General features: G+C 31.7%; 1 protein-coding gene across 2 annotated transcripts in view; it reads right to left on the bottom strand.

Moving 5' to 3' along the window:
- The window catches only part of Usp10 (ubiquitin specific protease 10), a 74836-nt gene that overhangs the window by 20285 nt on the left and 34363 nt on the right, over positions 1 to 20188 (bottom strand). For both annotated transcript variants that reach the window (XM_075369987.1, XM_075369988.1), the window contains exons 5-7: positions 18388 to 18601; positions 8006 to 8279; positions 674 to 766 (exon numbers count right to left, since the gene is read on the bottom strand). In XM_075369987.1, coding sequence (XP_075226102.1) covers positions 674 to 766; positions 8006 to 8279; positions 18388 to 18601 — 581 coding nt within the window. The remainder of the gene's footprint in view (positions 1 to 673; positions 767 to 8005; positions 8280 to 18387; positions 18602 to 20188) is intronic.

Here is a 20188-nt window from a genome sequence, read left to right as displayed (position 1 = left end):
ATTTTTCACAGCACAACGATTAGAGTAGATTAAAAATAAGTAAATTAAATTCTCAGAATTGCATGTTGTGTTGAAGTCATGTATGATGAATGATTCTATTATTAATTGCTATACAATAGGAAGAAGACCTAGACCACATCAATACAAAATTTAGAATAAAACTACACAATTACATATGCAGCAAATTTATGAAACCTGCGTTTTATATATTACCATATGACAAAAAAACATAGAAAATTATAATGTTTTTATTATTAATTGTTCTATATTATTCATGAATGGCTCATTCACACCATCGCTTAACCTCGGTGGCTCAAAAGAACACTCATTCTTAAAAAATGTTGTAAAACTCCTTCTATAATAGATTATATTTTCCCACCATTACTTTATAAAAGCTCGTTTGGATTCTTAAAAATACACAACAATCTTTTCCATTATTTTACGTTTCCATCAATTACAGACCATTTTTTTTATGTTTCCACATTATTACACATGTCTTCAAGTACGTTCTTAAATTGATGTTTCAATAAATTAAAATTTAGGACATTCATTATAATTTACATTTTACATTTAAACTGATCACTGTTATTTTTGTTTTATTTTGCAGTTAATAAAGTTTTATTGTTAACAAATAATTTTCAGGATTAAAAATTATATATTTTACATTACTTACCTTCCACTCATTTTCACCATCATGCTCCTGATATAATTCACCATTTGTTGTAACTTCACCATTGCTCATATTATTGTTTGCTAATTTTTGAAGCTGTAAACAAAAACAATGAAATCTAGCAAACACAAAAATATACTAAGTGACAGTTAAACAACTTCATTCTATATATGTTCAAGATAACCCTTTGGTCTCCATACATTAATTAATATGGGACCATACACACACTTTATTTAATGTTCCCACCAGAAGCACACCTTTTTAACACTAAGACATTAAAATGGCCGGCTTTTTGAAGTGGGGTCTACAAACTACTTTTATACATGAAGTCAATTAGTATAAACTCTTACAATCTCAAATCTAAGCAAGAATGATCATGTAACATCATTTAACCCGATCCACAAAACCGATTCATTTCTTTGAAATAATAATTTCAATAATTTATTGAAATAATTCAATTAACTTATTTCTTCATATGTGTAAACACTATTAATTTATTTATAACCCAAAAAATAACTGTCAACCTCTGTAGTCCATGTGCAGGCATTGCGACAGAATTACATAATAAGTGAATATTTCCTGTGAAGTACTTCCCTTTTATATGAAATATAAGTTATTGCTTGTGCATAGTATTCATTTCTTCTGGCGCTCCTGCTGCTTGTTTTATTTCATCGGCAATAGTGTACCTTGTATAGGATAAGTTATTACTAATGACGGTTTATTTTTCTAAATTCTTTTTATTTTAGTTTCATGGAAAATGAATGAACTTAAAAAGAAAAACCAACAGATAATTTGGAAAATTAGAAAAAGACGACTGGCACATTATTTCAAATTAAGAAAAAATATGGCTTCCCAATCATAGCTTCAGCGAGTAAAAATACTTAAAAGTTAAATTACATTTATACCAAACCGGAAACTATCATTCAGTACACCCAGAAAGCATGTAAATCATAAAAACCATCCCACAGCTAAACATTTTTGTATGGACATAATAAGGACCGTAAGTAAATTTCAACAGACAGACATACATACACACAACATATATAATACATAACAGGGTGTTCAAACTTAAAAGAAGCCACATCAGTAAATAGTTTATAATAGATTGCTTTTGTTAAAATGCAGATAATACTGCAAAACAGGAAACATAATATGGAAGATGTTTGTAAGACTGGAGCTGCAATGGAAAGAGAACTGTTTATTTTCTGAACATTTTGAGTATTTCCAGTCTGTGTAAAGCATAAAAAGATTGTTAAAATGCAGTTCAACTGTTGAAGAATGTGTATATGTGATGCAAACTTATTCAGATGAAATCTCATGTTGTGCATCATGAACAGGGAAAAATTTTTAAAGGAGGTATCAGTGAAAAGTATTATTCAGTGTTAAAAAATTCCATGAAAAAAATTCAATGTTACACCAGAAACATACCGCACACAAACGTCAAATGATGCAGGTTGTACAAGACATAAAAGCAGTAGTTACATCTCGTAAATCTTTATGAAGACCAGGCCAGGAAAAAACATTTCACTAAAAGCCCCCACACACTGCAGTGACGAAGAATGCTGAAATTTTATCCATACAGAATTCAGGTTTTCCATGAGCTAACTAATGCTGATTATGCTAAAAGGGTTCACCAACTTCAGTAGAGGGCAACACTGACATTTTAAATCAAGAGTTTTTCTCAGAGAGTGTGGTTTCACCTTGGAGGATATTTAATAGTAAAATTTTCTTTGTTATTTCCCCTACACCTACAAAAAATAGGCTTATTGATGATAAAATTCAGAACTGACAACAGATACAATGATATGTACATTTTAGCAAATCATATATCTACTAAATCATTGAGCGATGGTTCAGGTAACAGACTAATTAAACTCCCAATTTCTACAGACACTGAAAAGCAAATGCAAAATGCGGTGACTATCATGATTATGAATATTCAGCAAATTACTTAAAATGGGAAGAAAAATAAAAATTTGGTAATTTCAGAAAACACATATCAATACATGAAAAGAAAAATTACTTCACTCAATTAAAGAAAATACAAAATGCAGGACCAGAATGAAAACACTAATCATTCTTTTCCGCTGTGGTAAAACTTCAACATTACAATTAAGGAAAATAAAGAGAAGTACAAGTATTTGTTTGAAAAACCTGCAAAGAAATATGGACATGAATTATGATTACTCCCATACTATGCTGTGACTCATTGAAATTACAGTCCCATTTAAATAATGTGGTCTAAAGTAAAAGATGATGTTGACAGCCACAACATCACTTTTGACACTGACAGACAATACTTTAAACACATATACGAAACATTTCTGAAATGGATGCATCGCACTGGAAAACCTAATTGGAAAACGAAGAAAAGTGGAAGATGAATACATTTGACAGTAATACATAATTGATAATGTAATAGTTTCTTTTATAACTGCTTTCAAAGATTATATAACAAAGCGAAAAGTAATGATACAGCAAACTCAGACTTTGCCAATATGGATGTCAACATTTTCTATTGTAGATATCTTAGTGAACTTTGTTTGCTTCTATTTTTGTAAAATGTGGTGTTTTATTTTTCTAAATCCTAATCGAAAGTTCCTCCTCTATGAATCATGAGACCTTGCCGTTGGTGAGGGGGGTTGAGTGCTCAGGGATACAGAGTAGCTGGACCGAAGGTGCAACCATATTGGAGAGTTATCTGTTGAGAGCCAGACTAAGGAATGATTCCTGAAAGAGGGCAGCAGCTCTTTCAGTAGTTGTTCAGACTAAGGAATGATTCCTGAAAGAGGGCAGCAGCTCTTTCAGTAGTTGTTAGGGGCGTGAGTCACAATGACAAACGGCCATACCAACATCACTCAGTCCTCTTGAGTACTGCGCAGCTGAAAGCAATGGAAAACTACAGCTGCTTTTTTCCCAAGAAAATGTGGCTCTCTGCATTTTCATATAGCAATGATGGAGGCGCCTTCCTTGGTAAAATATTCCGGAGGTAAACTAGTCCCCCGTTCGGATCTCCAAGTGGGGACTACTAAGGAAGGGGTCACCAGAAAATTAAAAAATAACATTCTACGAGTCGGAGCGTGGAATGTTAGAAGTTTAAAAAAGGTTGGTAGGCTAGAAAATTGAAAAAGGGAAATATATAGGATAAATGTGGATGTAGTAGGAATTAGTGAGCTTCGGTGGGAAGAGGAAGGCGACTTTTGGTCTGGTGATTTTAGAATAATTAACTCAGCTTCAAATAATTGGCAGGCAGGAGTAGGTTTCATAATGAACAAGAAGACAGGGAAGAGAATAGAGTATTTCAAAACGCATCGAGATAGAATCATTGTAATTAGGATAAAATCAAAACCTAAACAGACGATTGTTAACATCTATATGCCTACAAGCGCCCATGATGATGATGAGGTAGTGTGTGTATACGAAGAGATTGATGAAGCAATTAAACACGTAAAAGGAGATGAAAATTTAATAATAGTTGGAGATTGGAATGCAAGCATTGGAAAAGGCAAGGAAGGAAATATAATGGGTGAATACGGGCTGGGCAAAAGGAATGAAAGAGGGGACCGACTTATAGAGTTTTGAACGAAGTATAATTTAGTAATTGCCAACACCCAATTTAAAAATCATAATAGAAGAATATACACTTGGAAAAAGCCAGGCGATACTGCAAGGTATCAGATAGATTAAATCATGGTTAAGCAAAGATTTAGAAATCAACTCGTTGACTGCAAAACTTACCCTGGAGCAGACATTGATAGCGACCATAATTTGGTGATAATGAAATGTAGATTGGGGTTTAAAAGCCTGAAGAAAAGGTGTCAAATGAATCGGTGGAATTTAGAGAAGCTTGAGGAAGAGGAGGTAAAGAAGATTTTTGAGGAGGACATCGCAAGAGGTATGAGTAAAAAAGATAAGGTAGAAAATGTAGAAGAAGAATGGGAGAATGTTAAAAAGGAAATTCTTAAATCAGCAGAAGCAAACTTAGGCGGAATAAAGAGAACCGGTAGAAAACCTTGGGTTTCAGACGATAAATTGCAGCTGATGGATGAACGTAGAAAATATAAGAATGCTAGTGATGAAGAAAGTAAAAGGAACTATCGGAAATTAAGAAATGCTATAAACAGGAAATGCAAACTGGCGAAAGAAGAGTGGATTAAAGAAAAGTGTTCAGAAGTGGAAAGAGAAATGAACATTGGTAAAATGTTAAAAGAAGAGACAGACTTATAGGCCACATACTAAGGCATCCTGGAATAGTCGCTTTAATATTGGAAGGACAGGTAGAAGGAAAAAATTGTGTAGGCAGGCCACGTTTGGAATATGTAAAACAAATTGTTAGGGATGTAGGATGTAGAGGGTAGTCAAATGACTGAAGACAAAAAAAAATTGAAAGTTCTGTTAATTGAACTTGTTGCGACTCATTGTCAAATTAAAAATATGAAGACTTCTTGATGAACTGAAAATTTGCCTAACTATTCTATATAAAATTTATCTATGATACAAATATAAGTATGTGAATTTCTAAAAAGTATTAAACCGCATTGTCATTTAATTTTTAATTTTAAGATTTAATTAAATTATAATTTAAATACTTTTAATAATAAAATTACTGCATTAAGTACTACTGCATACAATTATTGTAAAATAAATTAGCAATAATATATTGTTCAATGAAGAATGAGGGAACCATACTGGTTGATACGACGGGTCAGCAGCATCATACACCACTGCTTCACTAGTATGCTTTAAATTTCATGTAGGTACCTATATTATAACATGGACCTTATAAACGAAGGATACAGGGTCATTATGTAATCAAACTTTTGAATAGACAGAACATTCACAAACACCATCATGTCGCATAGTTTTGAAAAGCAGTTTCTCACAATAATACTGCTGCATACTGGTATATCATAATGTCAAACATTTTGGTTTTATGTCATTTTCTATATGTACTGTATTTGTTTATGTAAGCATTAAATTCTTACTTGTAAAAAATAAAGAAATTAAGCATTAAAATTCTTACTTGTATAAAATAAATTAAAGAAAGAAATTAGGATTTTTCACAAGTTTCTACTTTTGTTAAAACCTCAGCATGATTAAATTTACTATCTAACAAATTAATGAAATTTTGCTCATTTGCTATAAATAATTTTGCTGTATATTGTTTTACAATATTTTTTAAACATGATTTAGAATATAACAAATATCTTTGTCGACAATTTAAGAATAAAAATCCAAAAATAGTATTTTTTCTTGAACGAATTGTTTATAAAGTGATTATTTGGAAATGGCCCACAAATACTAAGTTAACTTTTTTTATCTTCATAAATGAACAGTAAAATAGCATACAACCTTAAAAAACTATTAGAGTTTCCATTTTATTTCCTAAGTAAATAAACTAAATATGATGAAATGCTCACAAATTTCACACTGTGCTCATAAGCCATTAATATCTAATTAGTAACATTGAATATCCATTTTTTTTTATTCTTAAATTTCTCCATTTTTTACTGAGATGTGGGACACATTCTACAAAATTGGAGACATTCTTTGAAAATTTAGTTCAAATAATCACCTTAATTTAACTATGCTGATTGCATTTTCACTACATGCTATTTTAGCATCAATCATTGGCTTGTAACCACACAGTCAATGCTGTAATAAATCTAGTTGGATACTCATTTGCAAGTGAGTCAAAGTTTTTTGCTTTTTAAACTTTCCCTCTCGTTGAAAACAACCAACTATAACACTACAGCATTCTCAAATAACCAGATTCAAAACAAGAGATGAATAAACCAAATTGTATTAGCAATTCATTTTACAAACATGGCTGAAAAACAATGCACATCAAAATTAAACTGCGAAACAGTATTTTAATAAGTTTGATAGCCCAGTTAGCTAAAAACTGCCTGATATAATTGAGATCTTGCAATCAATTTCTCCAACTCTATTAGTTTCTTGTTTATTGATACTCTTCATTTCTTCATACAAAAATACATTAAAAAAACTGCAGTGATCAATAGAATCGATTAGAATACTGTATGTGTTGAACATAATTAAACAGTTGATTACAACAATATGATAAGTATTACAGGCCTTAAAAAGATTGTATGCATAATAAAAGCTGGTTTCATCCGGTTTAAAGATGACCATTCCTATGATAACATTAACAACTGGAATAAAAAACAGCAATAACAAAAAAAATGTAATCAAAGTAACTGTAGCTTTATGTAGAATCGAACCAGGGTTCTGTATTGTTACAGAACAGTTGCCAAATCAATTATAATGATAATCACTCGCTGACAAACCACAGGGCTAAGTCAAGTAACAAACATAATAATGATGATCAATTTTTATTAAAAGGTTTCAAAAGAATTAAGGTCAAGATAAATATAATTACTATTCATTTTATCCTTAGCAGGACTGAATGAATATCAAAAGGCATGATTCTTCTACATAATGCACTAAATACATTTAAAATAAGAGATACACAAAGTAGAAATAATAAGACTTTCTATGATAAAAAAACAGCAAATTTTTAATATTTAAATGCCTAACAATAATTCATAAGCTAGTTTCATAAAAAGGAAATAATTATACTAAAATCTCATGACTAACTCCTCAAATCCTAGTCAGGTTAATATTTTCTATAAACATATCTACAATTCCTTAATTTCACAACCCTAACCATTCATTTTTTATATAAATATGTTGTCTATTTAATATCCTTACTGTATTATATTATTATATAATATATATTTTATATTATTTTATTACTGTATTACTTACTATTTTATTTGCAGTCTAAATAAATAGCTTACTATTTATAAATGTGTAGTCGAGATCACTATTTATAGAGCAGAAGGTATTTGAGAACTAACAGGATTGAAAACTAATACATATACTACACATTACTTCTTGTTTAGTATTCTATCTTGCACAAATCACAATACAGAAGGGAATGACTAAGTCCTAACTTAAAAGTTTAACTACATATAAATATGCCACTATGTTCCAAAACGTCATAATAATATATAAAAAAACACTTTACTAATTAAAAACTTAATTAATAAAAAAATTAATAAATTTATTCAAGAGCCTCTAATCATTACACAATTCCTTGTTATTCAAAATGAAAAATTGCACTTCATCATACTTTTTTTATACTCTGTTAGTTTAGTCTTTATCGTAAAGTTCTGGCATATGGTATTTTTACTTATGGTATTACATATGGTATTTTTACTACGTCTATAATATAAATACTCTTTCAAAATCATTATAAACTGATTAATTAGAATACACACAAAATAAGTTTCTCAAACAAAATAAACTTACTTCCAACATCTCATCATTAAGACCATTTAATAAACAAGAAAGAAATTCTTCAGCGTCTTCTTGACGACCTTCAACAGGAAATGCAGTATCATTTCGTATAACATTTAACATTTTATATACATAAGTGGGCTCAAACGCTGCACCAGTTACAACTTCAATGCCACCTCCTCCACCTGGACTCTGTTCCTCTTTCCTTGCCTGTGCTTTTTCACGTCGACTTTTTACAAGATTTCCAGAGCTGCTCATCTCTTCAAATTCATTCATAAACTTTACCCTATAAAATTAATAAAAAAAACAGGTTTAATATATTTCAAGTAAGGAACAGACTTAATAATAAAAAAAACTTAAAATTTACAACAGAAAAACAATTATAATATTTAAACAGGTTCCATTCAATTTCTTTTCTCTTAATAGAAAATTCACACAGGTGCATATTTTTGTAGTAGCTACTCATTACTAGTCTTGGCTGAAGTCATTAACCAAGCCGATAGAGCGATTTACTATTCAGGAAAATATTTTACCTGTAAGTACTACCTTCACAATTACAAAAATGTTTTCCGTATAAATAACTTCGCTACAAATAACAAAAACCAAGCAGAGAATAATATCTTATCGCATATAATTAACAAAAATAGCCAGAGCAAAATTATCTTGCATTTCAACCGACTGATTAAAAATTCTTTATAAATTAACAAAGTACACTTTCAAGAGCATCTAATCATTACAGAATTCCTTGTCATTCAAAATGAAAAATTTCACTTCATCATACTAATATAAATCTGGTAGTTTATTTGTTATTTATTTTATATAGGGTGCTAGTTTGTTAGTTTACTTAATTGATCAACCTTATATGCCCATAAAGGTGTATAAATGATATCTTTCATTATTTGGCTAGCTAATCGTTTAACACCCAAACATACACCCTGACAGTGAAATAATAAGATATAACAAACAAAATGTAAATAGAATACACTTTATACTTACACAGATAATAAAAAAGAAACTATGGCCAGGCACTACTGATGGGGAACTAATACTTGTTCCCCTACCCTTCTTTCATATTTCCTAGTTTTTGTTATATTGGAGAACTCTTACGTCAATGTTATACTATTAAACAAACCACATGTATCTAGAACCCTAATCCACCCTTGCATCTACACATGTCCCACCTTCACATAATGCTCTCTGCATTTGTATAAACACCAATAACAAAAAAAGCCTTAAAATTAATAATTAAAATTCAAGAATTTAGCCTTCCATAAACTTAAATTTTACTTTCACATAACCCTTCAATACTGTCACAAATTCAATCAATCACCTCCTAAAAATTTATTTTTTTTTATTTTTTGGTGGACGAAAAACACTTTGATAAAAAAAAATGTATAAAAGAAAATTCTTGAAGAAAAGTCATGAAAATTAAAAAATGTTGTAACTAATAGCACAGCTAAAAATTTATTTTTAAAAACACTTAACACATTTTTTAAAACACAAAAATAATATCACAGATGTAAAAATAAGTTTAAAACTAAAAATAAAAAGAATTTAAAAGTCCAAGAGGGGTGGGTGTAAAGAGCCCCAACTCAGATAATGAAAAGACTAAAAAAAATTAACAAACTAAATCTGGGTTAAAAACTGAAATATTTAAAAAGCTAAAACTTACAACTAATAACAAGATAAAAACAATGAATAAAAAGGTATAAACTAATATCACAGTAGAAAACTTAATAAGGTAACATTTATTTAAAGAGAAACAAACAAAGAAATATAGAAAATTTATAAAACTCAATAAGTTTAAGTCCAAAAGGGGTGTAAACGAGAAGCAGAGTAAAAAAAAAATCAATTAAATGAACAGAAAACAAAAACGTTAAAATAATTCAGCACTAGAATAAAAAATAATTTATTATTTTAAATTTTGTGTAAAATTTTAACTCTTCATAAAAATAGTAACACCCTGTCTAAAATTTCCTTATTATTGCCCAAAATTTGGTAAATGCTTTTATGTAATTTAAATTTACAATGTAACGTCGCATAACATATTCAATCCACAAGTACGTGGCCCACAGTCATGCGGCAGTTGCATCATGCACATAAGGGTGCATGTCCTGCTGAAATCAGATACTAGTGTGTGACTCAACCTAATCGCAATCGACAGAGGAACACTTCCTCACACTTTCTGCATGAGGAGTCCAATGACAACACAGAATCTTTATATGCCAGAGTTTGTTATCCCGTTCCAGTCACCTTGCCAGTTTGCACAAAGAGACTGTTTTATAAAATTGATAAAGTCAGAAGTAGCAACACGAGTGGTGAAAAGAGGTTGACTACATGCATTTTTAGCAGCGGAATCTGCACATTCATTACCGGGAATTCCCACATGGCTAGGAAACCAACAGACTCACTTGTGTGTTGCGATGGTTCAACTCAATGATTGCATTATAGATTTCAGAGACCAAAGAAAGTCTGGAGTAGAAATCATCTAAAGCTTGGAGTGCACTACACAAGTCGCTGCAAATAAGGATATTTTGGTACTTAACACATTCTTAATACCAGGTAGACCAAACATGCAAGTTCTATATCATTGACAACAAATGCACAACCAACAGAATTCTTCCAATTCGATCCATCAGTGTTTACTACTGTGTCTGGGGGGTTTATCGTGAAGAGAACATAGTGAAACATTTGCTGGAAGACAGTAGGTGGTGTTGATCCTTTATTGTACATCATAAGGTCAAACATAAAATTTGTAGGGTTGATTCTCCATGGAGGATATGAGCATGGATATGTTGGAAAAATAGGTGTTGACATTTATAAGATGCAGTAGACATCAGGTACAAACATCTACAGCTGCAGTACAACATGGATAGTCCTTATACCTTTGTAAATTAGGATTCCCAAGTTATTGAGTAAAACTTCGGATGAGTTGGCTCTCCTTTGAGCAGGAGAAAATAAGAGGAGAAAAAAAGGCTAAAAGCTGGACCCGTCTATCCCAAATTGACAGCTCAACACATACAACCAATAAGCTTGCAACTGGGCATGATCTAAATGCACCTGTGGCAAGCCGCAGATGCATTTACGCTGTATGCTGCGCCTCTCTGGGCTACTGCACGGCTTTTAGGTATTGCACTGACATTTTGCTGCGGGCCTAGCGACTCCTCTTGCTGACTGTTATAGGCAGTTAGAGAACAGTCTTGTGGGAGGCAGTCTGTGTTATAGCCGGAGTCACACCAATAGATATCTTGGCTAATGAGTGCAAGGAATGTTACATTTCCAAGGTAAATAACTTATTGATGTCAGAACAATGGCAGGAGATTGAAGACCGGGGCTTTGCGTCTTGGCAGATCAGGTGTGACGAATCCCCCACAGGTCGTTACATGCATGGTATATTTCCTATAGTCTAATTTAGGTGCGATTAGACAGGTCTCCCCTGATCAGTATATCACACGGTTTCTCTCTGGGAATGGTGCCTTTTGGGCGAGTTTGGTTAGGTTTCATTTGGTGGATTCAAGTCAATGCCCGGACTGTGGAACTGATGATTCAGTGGACCACGTCCTCTACGACTGTCCCTGATACAAGGTCGAATGTTCACAAGCTGTTAGGGAACTTGAAAGAATACATTCCTTTCTGGATCTCTCTACCAACCAGATGATCCACAAGGAATGGTCTATAGTGGCTGATTTTCTTTGCGCCCTTGCGATGTATAGGTCTGCAGAAGGAGTTTGATTGAGGTACTTGATCAAGGTAGGAGGATCCCAGGTGACTAGGGTTACGGCTTAGGCATTGGATTGGTTGGAGGTAGGTGCACTGGCATCATGCCATGGTTATATTGGTATTGTTTGCGATTCGATTTGGGGGCTCGTGCTGGCGGGGGTGGCTGCGCTGCCGGGTATGGTAGCCTGTGTGACCGGGGGCATGGCTTCCCTCCGCTGGTGGCAGTCCTGATCGTGACTTGGTAATGCCACACCATGATGGGATCAGGTTCACCATTCTCTCCATTATTTTTCATAAAACACTTGTTAAGCAAAGAAGGCTGTAAAGCTTGAGGCGTTTGCTTTGTCTTTACCAGGTTTAAGTACCGGTAACCCACCAGGTTGGTCTAGTGGTTAATGCGTCTTCCCAAATCAGCTGATTTGGAAGTCGAGAGTGACAGCGTTCAAGTCCTAGTAAAGCCAGCTATTTTTACACGGATTTGAATACTAGATCGTGGATACCGATGTTCTTTGGTGGTCGGGTTTCAATTAACCACACATCTCAGGAATGGTCCAACTGAGAATGTACAAGACTACACTTCATTTACACTTATACATATCATCCTCTGAAGAATTATCTAAACGGTAGTAACGGAGGCTAAACAGGAAAAGAAAGGTTTAAGTACCAGTATAACAATGGCTTCTAACCAGCCGGGTAGGAAGACTTCTTTGGAGATAAACCATTATAAATGTCCAATAGATGTTGTAGCATTGAATTAGGAAGGTGTGACACCATACCAAGGCCAATGTTGTCAGGTCCAAGGGAAGTGTCACATGAGTTTTTAAGTGTGTGTGACAACTCATTGAATACAAGTGAGTATGGCATACACTATTTGAATTAATTTGTTTTTAAAAATTCAAATTTTGGCTTCAAATAACTCTGATGGGCCTGGTGATAAAAATCTCAAATTTGCACTTACAGTATATAAAAACATTTCTTGTGTATTGTACTAATTATTTTTAACTAATTACTAACAAGTAATAACCTCTCAAAAATCAAAAACCTATTAAAAAGCAATATGAAAAACCTATTAAAAGCAATATCATTTTGACTCACTAAATAAGTGCTCCAAGAGGGTTTTGTCTACTTTACATTTTTTATATTTTACCCCCTATGTTGTTGAAATTAATGTTTTCAATATTTTTAAAATAGCTTTTTTAAATTAATGATAGGTCATAATTTAATGATAACTTAACCAATACCTAACACAATTTTGATTCAAAATGCTTGTAAAACTTACCCAAACTGAAATTTCAATATGTAGCCTACATCTTTTTTCAAGAATTCATTTTTATCTCTATATTGGTTTATTTCTGTTAACACTTTGAAGAAAAAATAAATTGTAGCAAAATTTCAATTATTCTTAAATGAAATAGCCTGTTTTGTAGCAATGACCGTTTATTATTTAGTGTGGTTAACAAACAGCTGTTATTTCTAATAATTTTCTTGAAATTGTGAGAAAACGACCAATCACTGTAGTTAGTCCTAGTGATCTCAACTTTCTCAGGACTTTGCTTGTTGACACTTTTGAAAAATGATGTACCGTAGCTCCAGCTGGGTGGAAAAATGAACCTGCACATCGTCGTTTTTGAGGCTAATATCTACCACCGCTTCTATTTCGCCACTGATTGTCATACACTCAAGCAATAATAGTCTTTTTCAAAGTGGTACAATACTTGACACAGGATGGTCTTCATAGTCCTTGGAGTCTGAAGTAAACTAACTCTTATATTGCCTTCTGACAGAGGAACATAATTGTGGTAGCTTCCAGTACCAACAACTCTTACACAGCATTCAAAATGGTTTTTTAGTTTCTGAAAGCTTAGCTATTTATCTGATTTAATCAAAAAATACTTTATGTATTTCATCTTTTGATTACAAAATGAATACATTCATACAAAATTCTATGGAACACTGTTCTTCCATCGTTTTAAGTGAAATTATTTAAAATAATTAAAAAATTTAACTGATTTTAAAATTTGTAAATATAATCTTATTAAGTAAAACTTATTTATTTAATAAACACTTCCAAATACAGGATGAAATTCGAGAAACTCAGACAGATGTGAACAGGTAACTGACTAATATCAGATTGTCAGATTGTAAATGAGTATTTTGTAACATGAATTTTCCTGATAACTGGAAATGACTTCAAGCACCTGTTATAACATGAACACTGCAGTTAATGGTTCAAACAAGTCTACTTCAACTATAATAATACAAGTTCCAAGAAGACAAAAAACCCCTTGGAAGTACTTATTTAATGAGTCAATATGGCATTGCTTTTAACAGGTTTTTCATGATTTTTGAGAGGTTATACCTTTTTTATTAGTACAATACACAAGAAACATTTTTATTTGCCATAAACACCTATAAAAACACTAAGTTGTGCAAATTTGAGATTTCTTCACCAGCCCCAAGAGTCATTTGAAGCCAAAATTTAAATTTTAAAAAAATGCTTGTAAAACTTACCCAAACTGAAATTTCAATAAGTAGCCTACATATCTTTTTTTCAAAAATTCATTTTTATTGCTTTCAAAAATACATAAAAATTTAGGTGTAAGATCATCCTTAGTATTATTAATGGAAAAATTACTAACATATACCTACATATAACAATAATTCAAACTGTCCTTGCCTCTTGAAAAAATTACTTTAGTGAAATTTCACAGTTTTTCATGTTCAACTTTATCGGTAATTTTCTCACAGAAAGGAGAGGGATAGGTAAATAAACTAATAGACCAATCTTTTACCTTGAGAAAATATTAAGAAAGTGCTTTTGTTTTATCCTTCCAGGATCAAGTCTTTTAGTTATAACGTTTTCCATAAACCCTCACAATCACAAAAATAGGTGTGCGCACCATAACAAAAATGGCCTGAGACATGTAGGAAACAAGAGGTAAATTTCAATTTTTTTTTTAATTGTTCATGCAACCACCCTTGGATCACTTCAAATGGATTGACCCAGTGAAGAAAATGAACGGAGCAGAAGTTGTGATAGAAAAACTTCAAGGTGGGCGTAAAACTAATTAATCATAATTAAGACAATCTTACAAGTCACACAAAAACCCATCATCTTGTCTACTTCAGTAGATGATAAACCCACTGAAAACATTAATTAGCTTGTTAGTTAACAGAGTAAACTGAAAAATACTGATTGTGAAAGATATTCAGAGTTAATACAATAAGCAATTCTTCTTAATTCATTGAAGCTTCCATCAATATTTAAATAAAAACTATAGTTACTAAACACTCCCATCATAACACTGTAAAATCTTACTTCACATAAAACTTCCATAAAAATACAAAAAGCAACTAACCTTATTCAACATACACCACACTGCACTATAACATTCAGGCCACATACAAACTTTATCAGTTTTGCTGTTTAGCACAAAATAAACTAATTAAAGCGGGAGGGGAGATTTATAGACTTCTTTCCTCAGAAAATTATTAAATACATCACTACACAGGGAATATATTGACAAACATTGTAATAATCTGTAAAAGCTGTTACATACAGCGTAAGACTGACAGTTTATGCAAGTGCTGTTAAATCAACTGAAGTTGAATCAGTAAAGAACTCTACATGTTCAAGATAAACCCTTTGGTCTCCATAAAATAATAATATGGGGCCATACACACACTTGATTTAATGTTCCCACCACAAGCACACCTTTTTAACACTAGAACGTTAAAATGGCCGGCTTATTAAAGTGGGGTCTATCAATTAGTTTCAAACAAAAAAAAAACATATTAAAAAAATATAAATTTAATAATTTATAATTTTTAATTTATAAAAAATTTATAATTTTTAATAATTTATATACTTCTTTCCTCAGAAAATTATTAAATACATCACTACACAGGGAATATATTGACTAACATTGTAACAATCTGTAAAAGCTGTTACATACAGCTTAAGACTGATAGTTTATGCAAGTGCTGTTAAATCAACTGAAGTTGAATCAGTAAAGAACTCTACATGTTCAAGATAACCCTTTGGTCTCCATAAAATAATAATATGAGGCCATACACACACTTGATTTAATGTTCCCACCACAAGCACACCTTTTTAACACTAGAACGTTAAAATGGCCGGCTTATTAAAGTGGGGTCTATCAATTAGTTTCAAACAAAAAAAAAACATATTAAAAAAATATAAATTTAATAATTTATAATTTTTAATTTATAAAAAATTTATAATTTTTAATAATTTATAATTTAAAAATTTATATACTTCTTTCCTCAGAAAATTATTAAATACATCACTACACAGGGAATATATTGACAAACATTGTAATAATCTGTAAAAGCTGTTACATACAGCGTAGACTGACAGTTTATGCAAGTGCTGTTAAATCAACTGAAGTTGAATCAGTAAAGAACTCTACATGTTCAAGATAAACCCTTTGGTCTCCATAAAATAATAATATGGGGCCATACACACACTTGATTTAATGTTCCCACCACAAGCACACCTTTTTAACACTAGAACGTTAAAATGGCCGGCTTATTAAAGTGGGGTCTATCAATTAGTTTCAGACAAAAAAAAATACATGTAAATGTCAAATATAAATGATTGCAATAATCACCAAATCTAAATAATTCCAGGTGTAGGTTTCATGTTTGCCATTACCAGTAATTATTGATTAAGGATAACCATAACAATTAATGTAATAACGAAGTAACAAAGTGGACACATAGTAGTAAAAGCTTTGTACTTCACAAATACAACTTCAGCAAGATACAATACAGTAAAAGAACATTTGTAATAAATTCTCAAGTTTCACAAATATGATTGAAAAACAATTTACTTTTTTCGTGCTTTAGTAACGAAGCAACATACTAACTGAATACCTCAACGGCTCATTCATTACAGTACAACAGATTATAGTATTCAGTTAAAATTATTTTTTTAGTAGTTATATTTTTGCTATTATGCACAAAAGTAAAATGCTTATATTAACAAATGAATTTTCAACAATGTTAATAACAAAGAATAAAAAACTAAGATAATTTTAAAGAAAGTATTATTACCAAACATACACACACGCATGCATGCACATGCACACACACAGTCTGTAAATAAAGTAATAAGACTGGTTCAGAAAAAATTTTTTTTACAATCCAATTATTATTGACTTATCACCTTCAAAACAATTCCCTTGGGAAGCCATGCAACGCTTCAAATGGTTTTCCCACTCTTCATAGCAGTGTTGGAACTCAGAAACCGGAATATCCTTCAGATGATCGGTTACATTTTTTTAATGTTTTCTACTGTTCCAAAATGGTGTCCTTCTTTGAAGTGTTTTTTAAAGTTGGAAACAGGAAAAATTCGGAGCGACTAGAGTCAGGTGAATAAGGTGGTTGAGGAACTACATAAATGTTTTTCTTTACCAAAAACTCTTTAACTGACAGTGCAGTGTGACAAATTGCCATGATGCAGCAACCAGTTGTCTTTGATTGCTGGTCTCATGCGGGAAACTCTTTTCTGCATTCTTTCAAGAATTTTTCAGTAAGCATATCGATTTACACAGTCTGTCCTGTAGACAAAAACAAAACTGCTTATGGACAATGCAATTACTGTTGAGGAAACAAATTAGCACGGTTTTGATTTTTGATTTGCTCATTTTTTCCTTTTTTGAGATGTAGTGAGTTTGAAGTGTGCCACTCCTTGCTCTGGCGTTTTGTTTCTGAGTCTTACTCAAATATCAAAGATTCATCACCAGTAATAACATTTTTTTTAGAAAATCAGGATAAGTTTCAATTCGCCTGAGAAGATCGCGGGACCAATTTTACATAAAATTGTTTCATATCCAATTAATTTATCAAAATTTGATGGACTGTCAAATGGTTCAAATTTAATTATTATGTAATCATTCTGAATGTTAATCGTCAGTCGTACCATATAAAGTCTCTGATTTGTTCAACATTATCATCACTTTCTGACATTAACGATCTTCCAGAGCGTGGATTGTCCGCAATTGATTCCCAGCCATCTGAAAATGCTTTTAACTACGTAAAAACTTGGGCTTGTGATAGAACGTCATCTCTATATGCACTTTTCAATTTTGAAAAAGTTTCAGTAGCATTCTTAACACAAAACTTGATTGCACAAAGTTGCTCATAATTAGTATCACTCATTTTTGTTAACGCTCAACAAAAACTCATTTTACAAAAAGTTTGTTTTTACATGGCAACAGTAGACTAAAAATATTAATATGCAATATAAATCAGCTATTTATATAACCCTATGTTTACTATAACTTCACAGTGTTGTCACTTGGCTCCCAAAAAAAACTAGTCTCATTACTTCATTTACAGACCTTACATATATATATATATATATATATATATATATATATATATACTCAAGATAACCAGTTAGTCTCCATACATTAATTGCATAGGGCCTTACACACACCTGATTTACTGTTCCCACCAGAAGCACACTTTTTAACAATAAAAATTAAAATGGCCAGCTTCTGGATACACTGAAAAAATCCTGAAGCAACTGATGTCAATAAATAATTTTTGCCACACTAAGAAATAAATAATGAACTATTGTTAAAATAAAATAAAAAAATCTTTTAATTCACAAAAAATAATTTACTGAATAATTTAACACTTACATGCTGTCAATAATTGGAGTAAATGATTTTCCTTTATTATTATTAATACTATTCCCCCTAAATGTAGCTACTGCCTTCATCAAATTGTACAATGGAGGACAGGCCAACAAAGCTTGGAGCGTTGCATTAATATAACAATAGTTGCTGCGGTTTGTTAAACCTCGAGGTTGAAGAGCAGCCGGTTTATGCTCCAACTGATAGTGTACCAAGAAATCTGAAAAGAAAAATGTTGCATTAATTACTTGGATTAAATAACAGATAAAAATCTTACAGAAATTGCAACCAAGTACTATTGCAACCAAATACCTTGTGACATGCTTCACCTTCTCTACTCTTCCTACTTCCATAATCATTTATCTTTTCTTAAAACTGGTTTCTTTTTTTACAGAAATGAATGTTATCTTACTTTATTTTTTCTGTTTAATATATCTGCACATGCACGCACACATTTAATATTTGCAGACTTTCAGTCACACATATATACAAAATACTTACACAATTAGCTTTATTTTACCCACATAAAAAATTTACATAATTATAAATTTATATATTATTATATTTTAAAGAATTTCACGATGTAATAAGAAATAAAGTGCTCACAGTCCAACTATACACAACACCATAAATAAACAACTTACCATACACATGAAAATCCCTCGCATTACACTATATTAAAACTAACAACTAGCATTATCATTTCAGAATACTACTAAAAAAAAAATTACATGAAATTGCGAAATATTATGTAGAGAACGAAATAAAACAAGACAAAATGTTTGTATCTGAATATTCAACAAAGGCCCTAAATCGTGCACGTCAGCTACATCAAAATATTCCACCTAAGACCAGCAAAGAGTTAAGAGAATTATGAAAATCGGTTGAGCCACCATTCTTGTTTCTTGGCCAAAGAAAGACAGTCGCCATCAGAGTTGCCACATAACCAGAAATGAATCGGCTTTTCTTTTTTTTTTCAGGAGGTTCCAAACTTAATTTGGATACATAGGCTGTTAAAAGCAAAGCGTCTCATCACGTTTTTTGTTACCTTGGGTTTAACTAAAGAGCTATTTCACAAGATCATCTTTAGCTAACTTAACAAAACCTAACCGTGATTAATATAAAAAACTTACATAAATTTGGGTAGGTACTAAGAAAATATAGGTTAACTGCACAACTTGCGGTGGAGTGTAGCTGAACAGTTAATAAATGGCAATCCAATTGTTACACAACTCTTAAAATATGTGATGCTTTTTGCCTGGTTAAAAGAGGTTTCAGGAGGGAGTGCATCCATTGCTCGGATAAAGAACTTTTCTTCAGGTGGGATTTTTTTTGTCTTTTACAAGTGTTCCACGAAGGTAGAATGACCTTATCCTTATTCCCTTTCCCTTTCCTTATTCTTACAAGGAACCCCTCTGCATAATTTTATTCTGCGGGTGTTAAATCTGACCCTGCTAGGTTAATAACGAAGCTATCAAGAACCTACATTCAGCACATTCTTGATGCAATGTTGGGGGTTCAACTTTTGTACTGTATACCCACCCAACACTATCATAGTTTTCTATCCCTGGCTGTATAAAAAGGATAATGACTGAAATATACTGGTCATTAATTCTATAAGTTTTCATATTTTTTCAGTTTTAATAAACATCATCTGCTTCAGATAAAACAAACTGGAGAAATCTTTTAAAGAAAATTAAAATTTTTATATATTCCACAAATTTCTAAAAATTGTTTTAGAAATTTTCTTTTTCTTTGAAATTTTTAGAATTTTTTCAAATTAATCGTCAATGTATAGAGACGGATG

This window comes from Lycorma delicatula, chromosome 6 (genome assembly GCF_047948215.1).
Source record: "Lycorma delicatula isolate Av1 chromosome 6, ASM4794821v1, whole genome shotgun sequence".
Taxonomy (NCBI): Eukaryota; Metazoa; Arthropoda; class Insecta; order Hemiptera; family Fulgoridae; genus Lycorma; species Lycorma delicatula.
The sequence above is the reverse complement of the archived record's forward strand: the minus strand, read 5'-3'. Positions and strand labels throughout refer to the sequence as shown.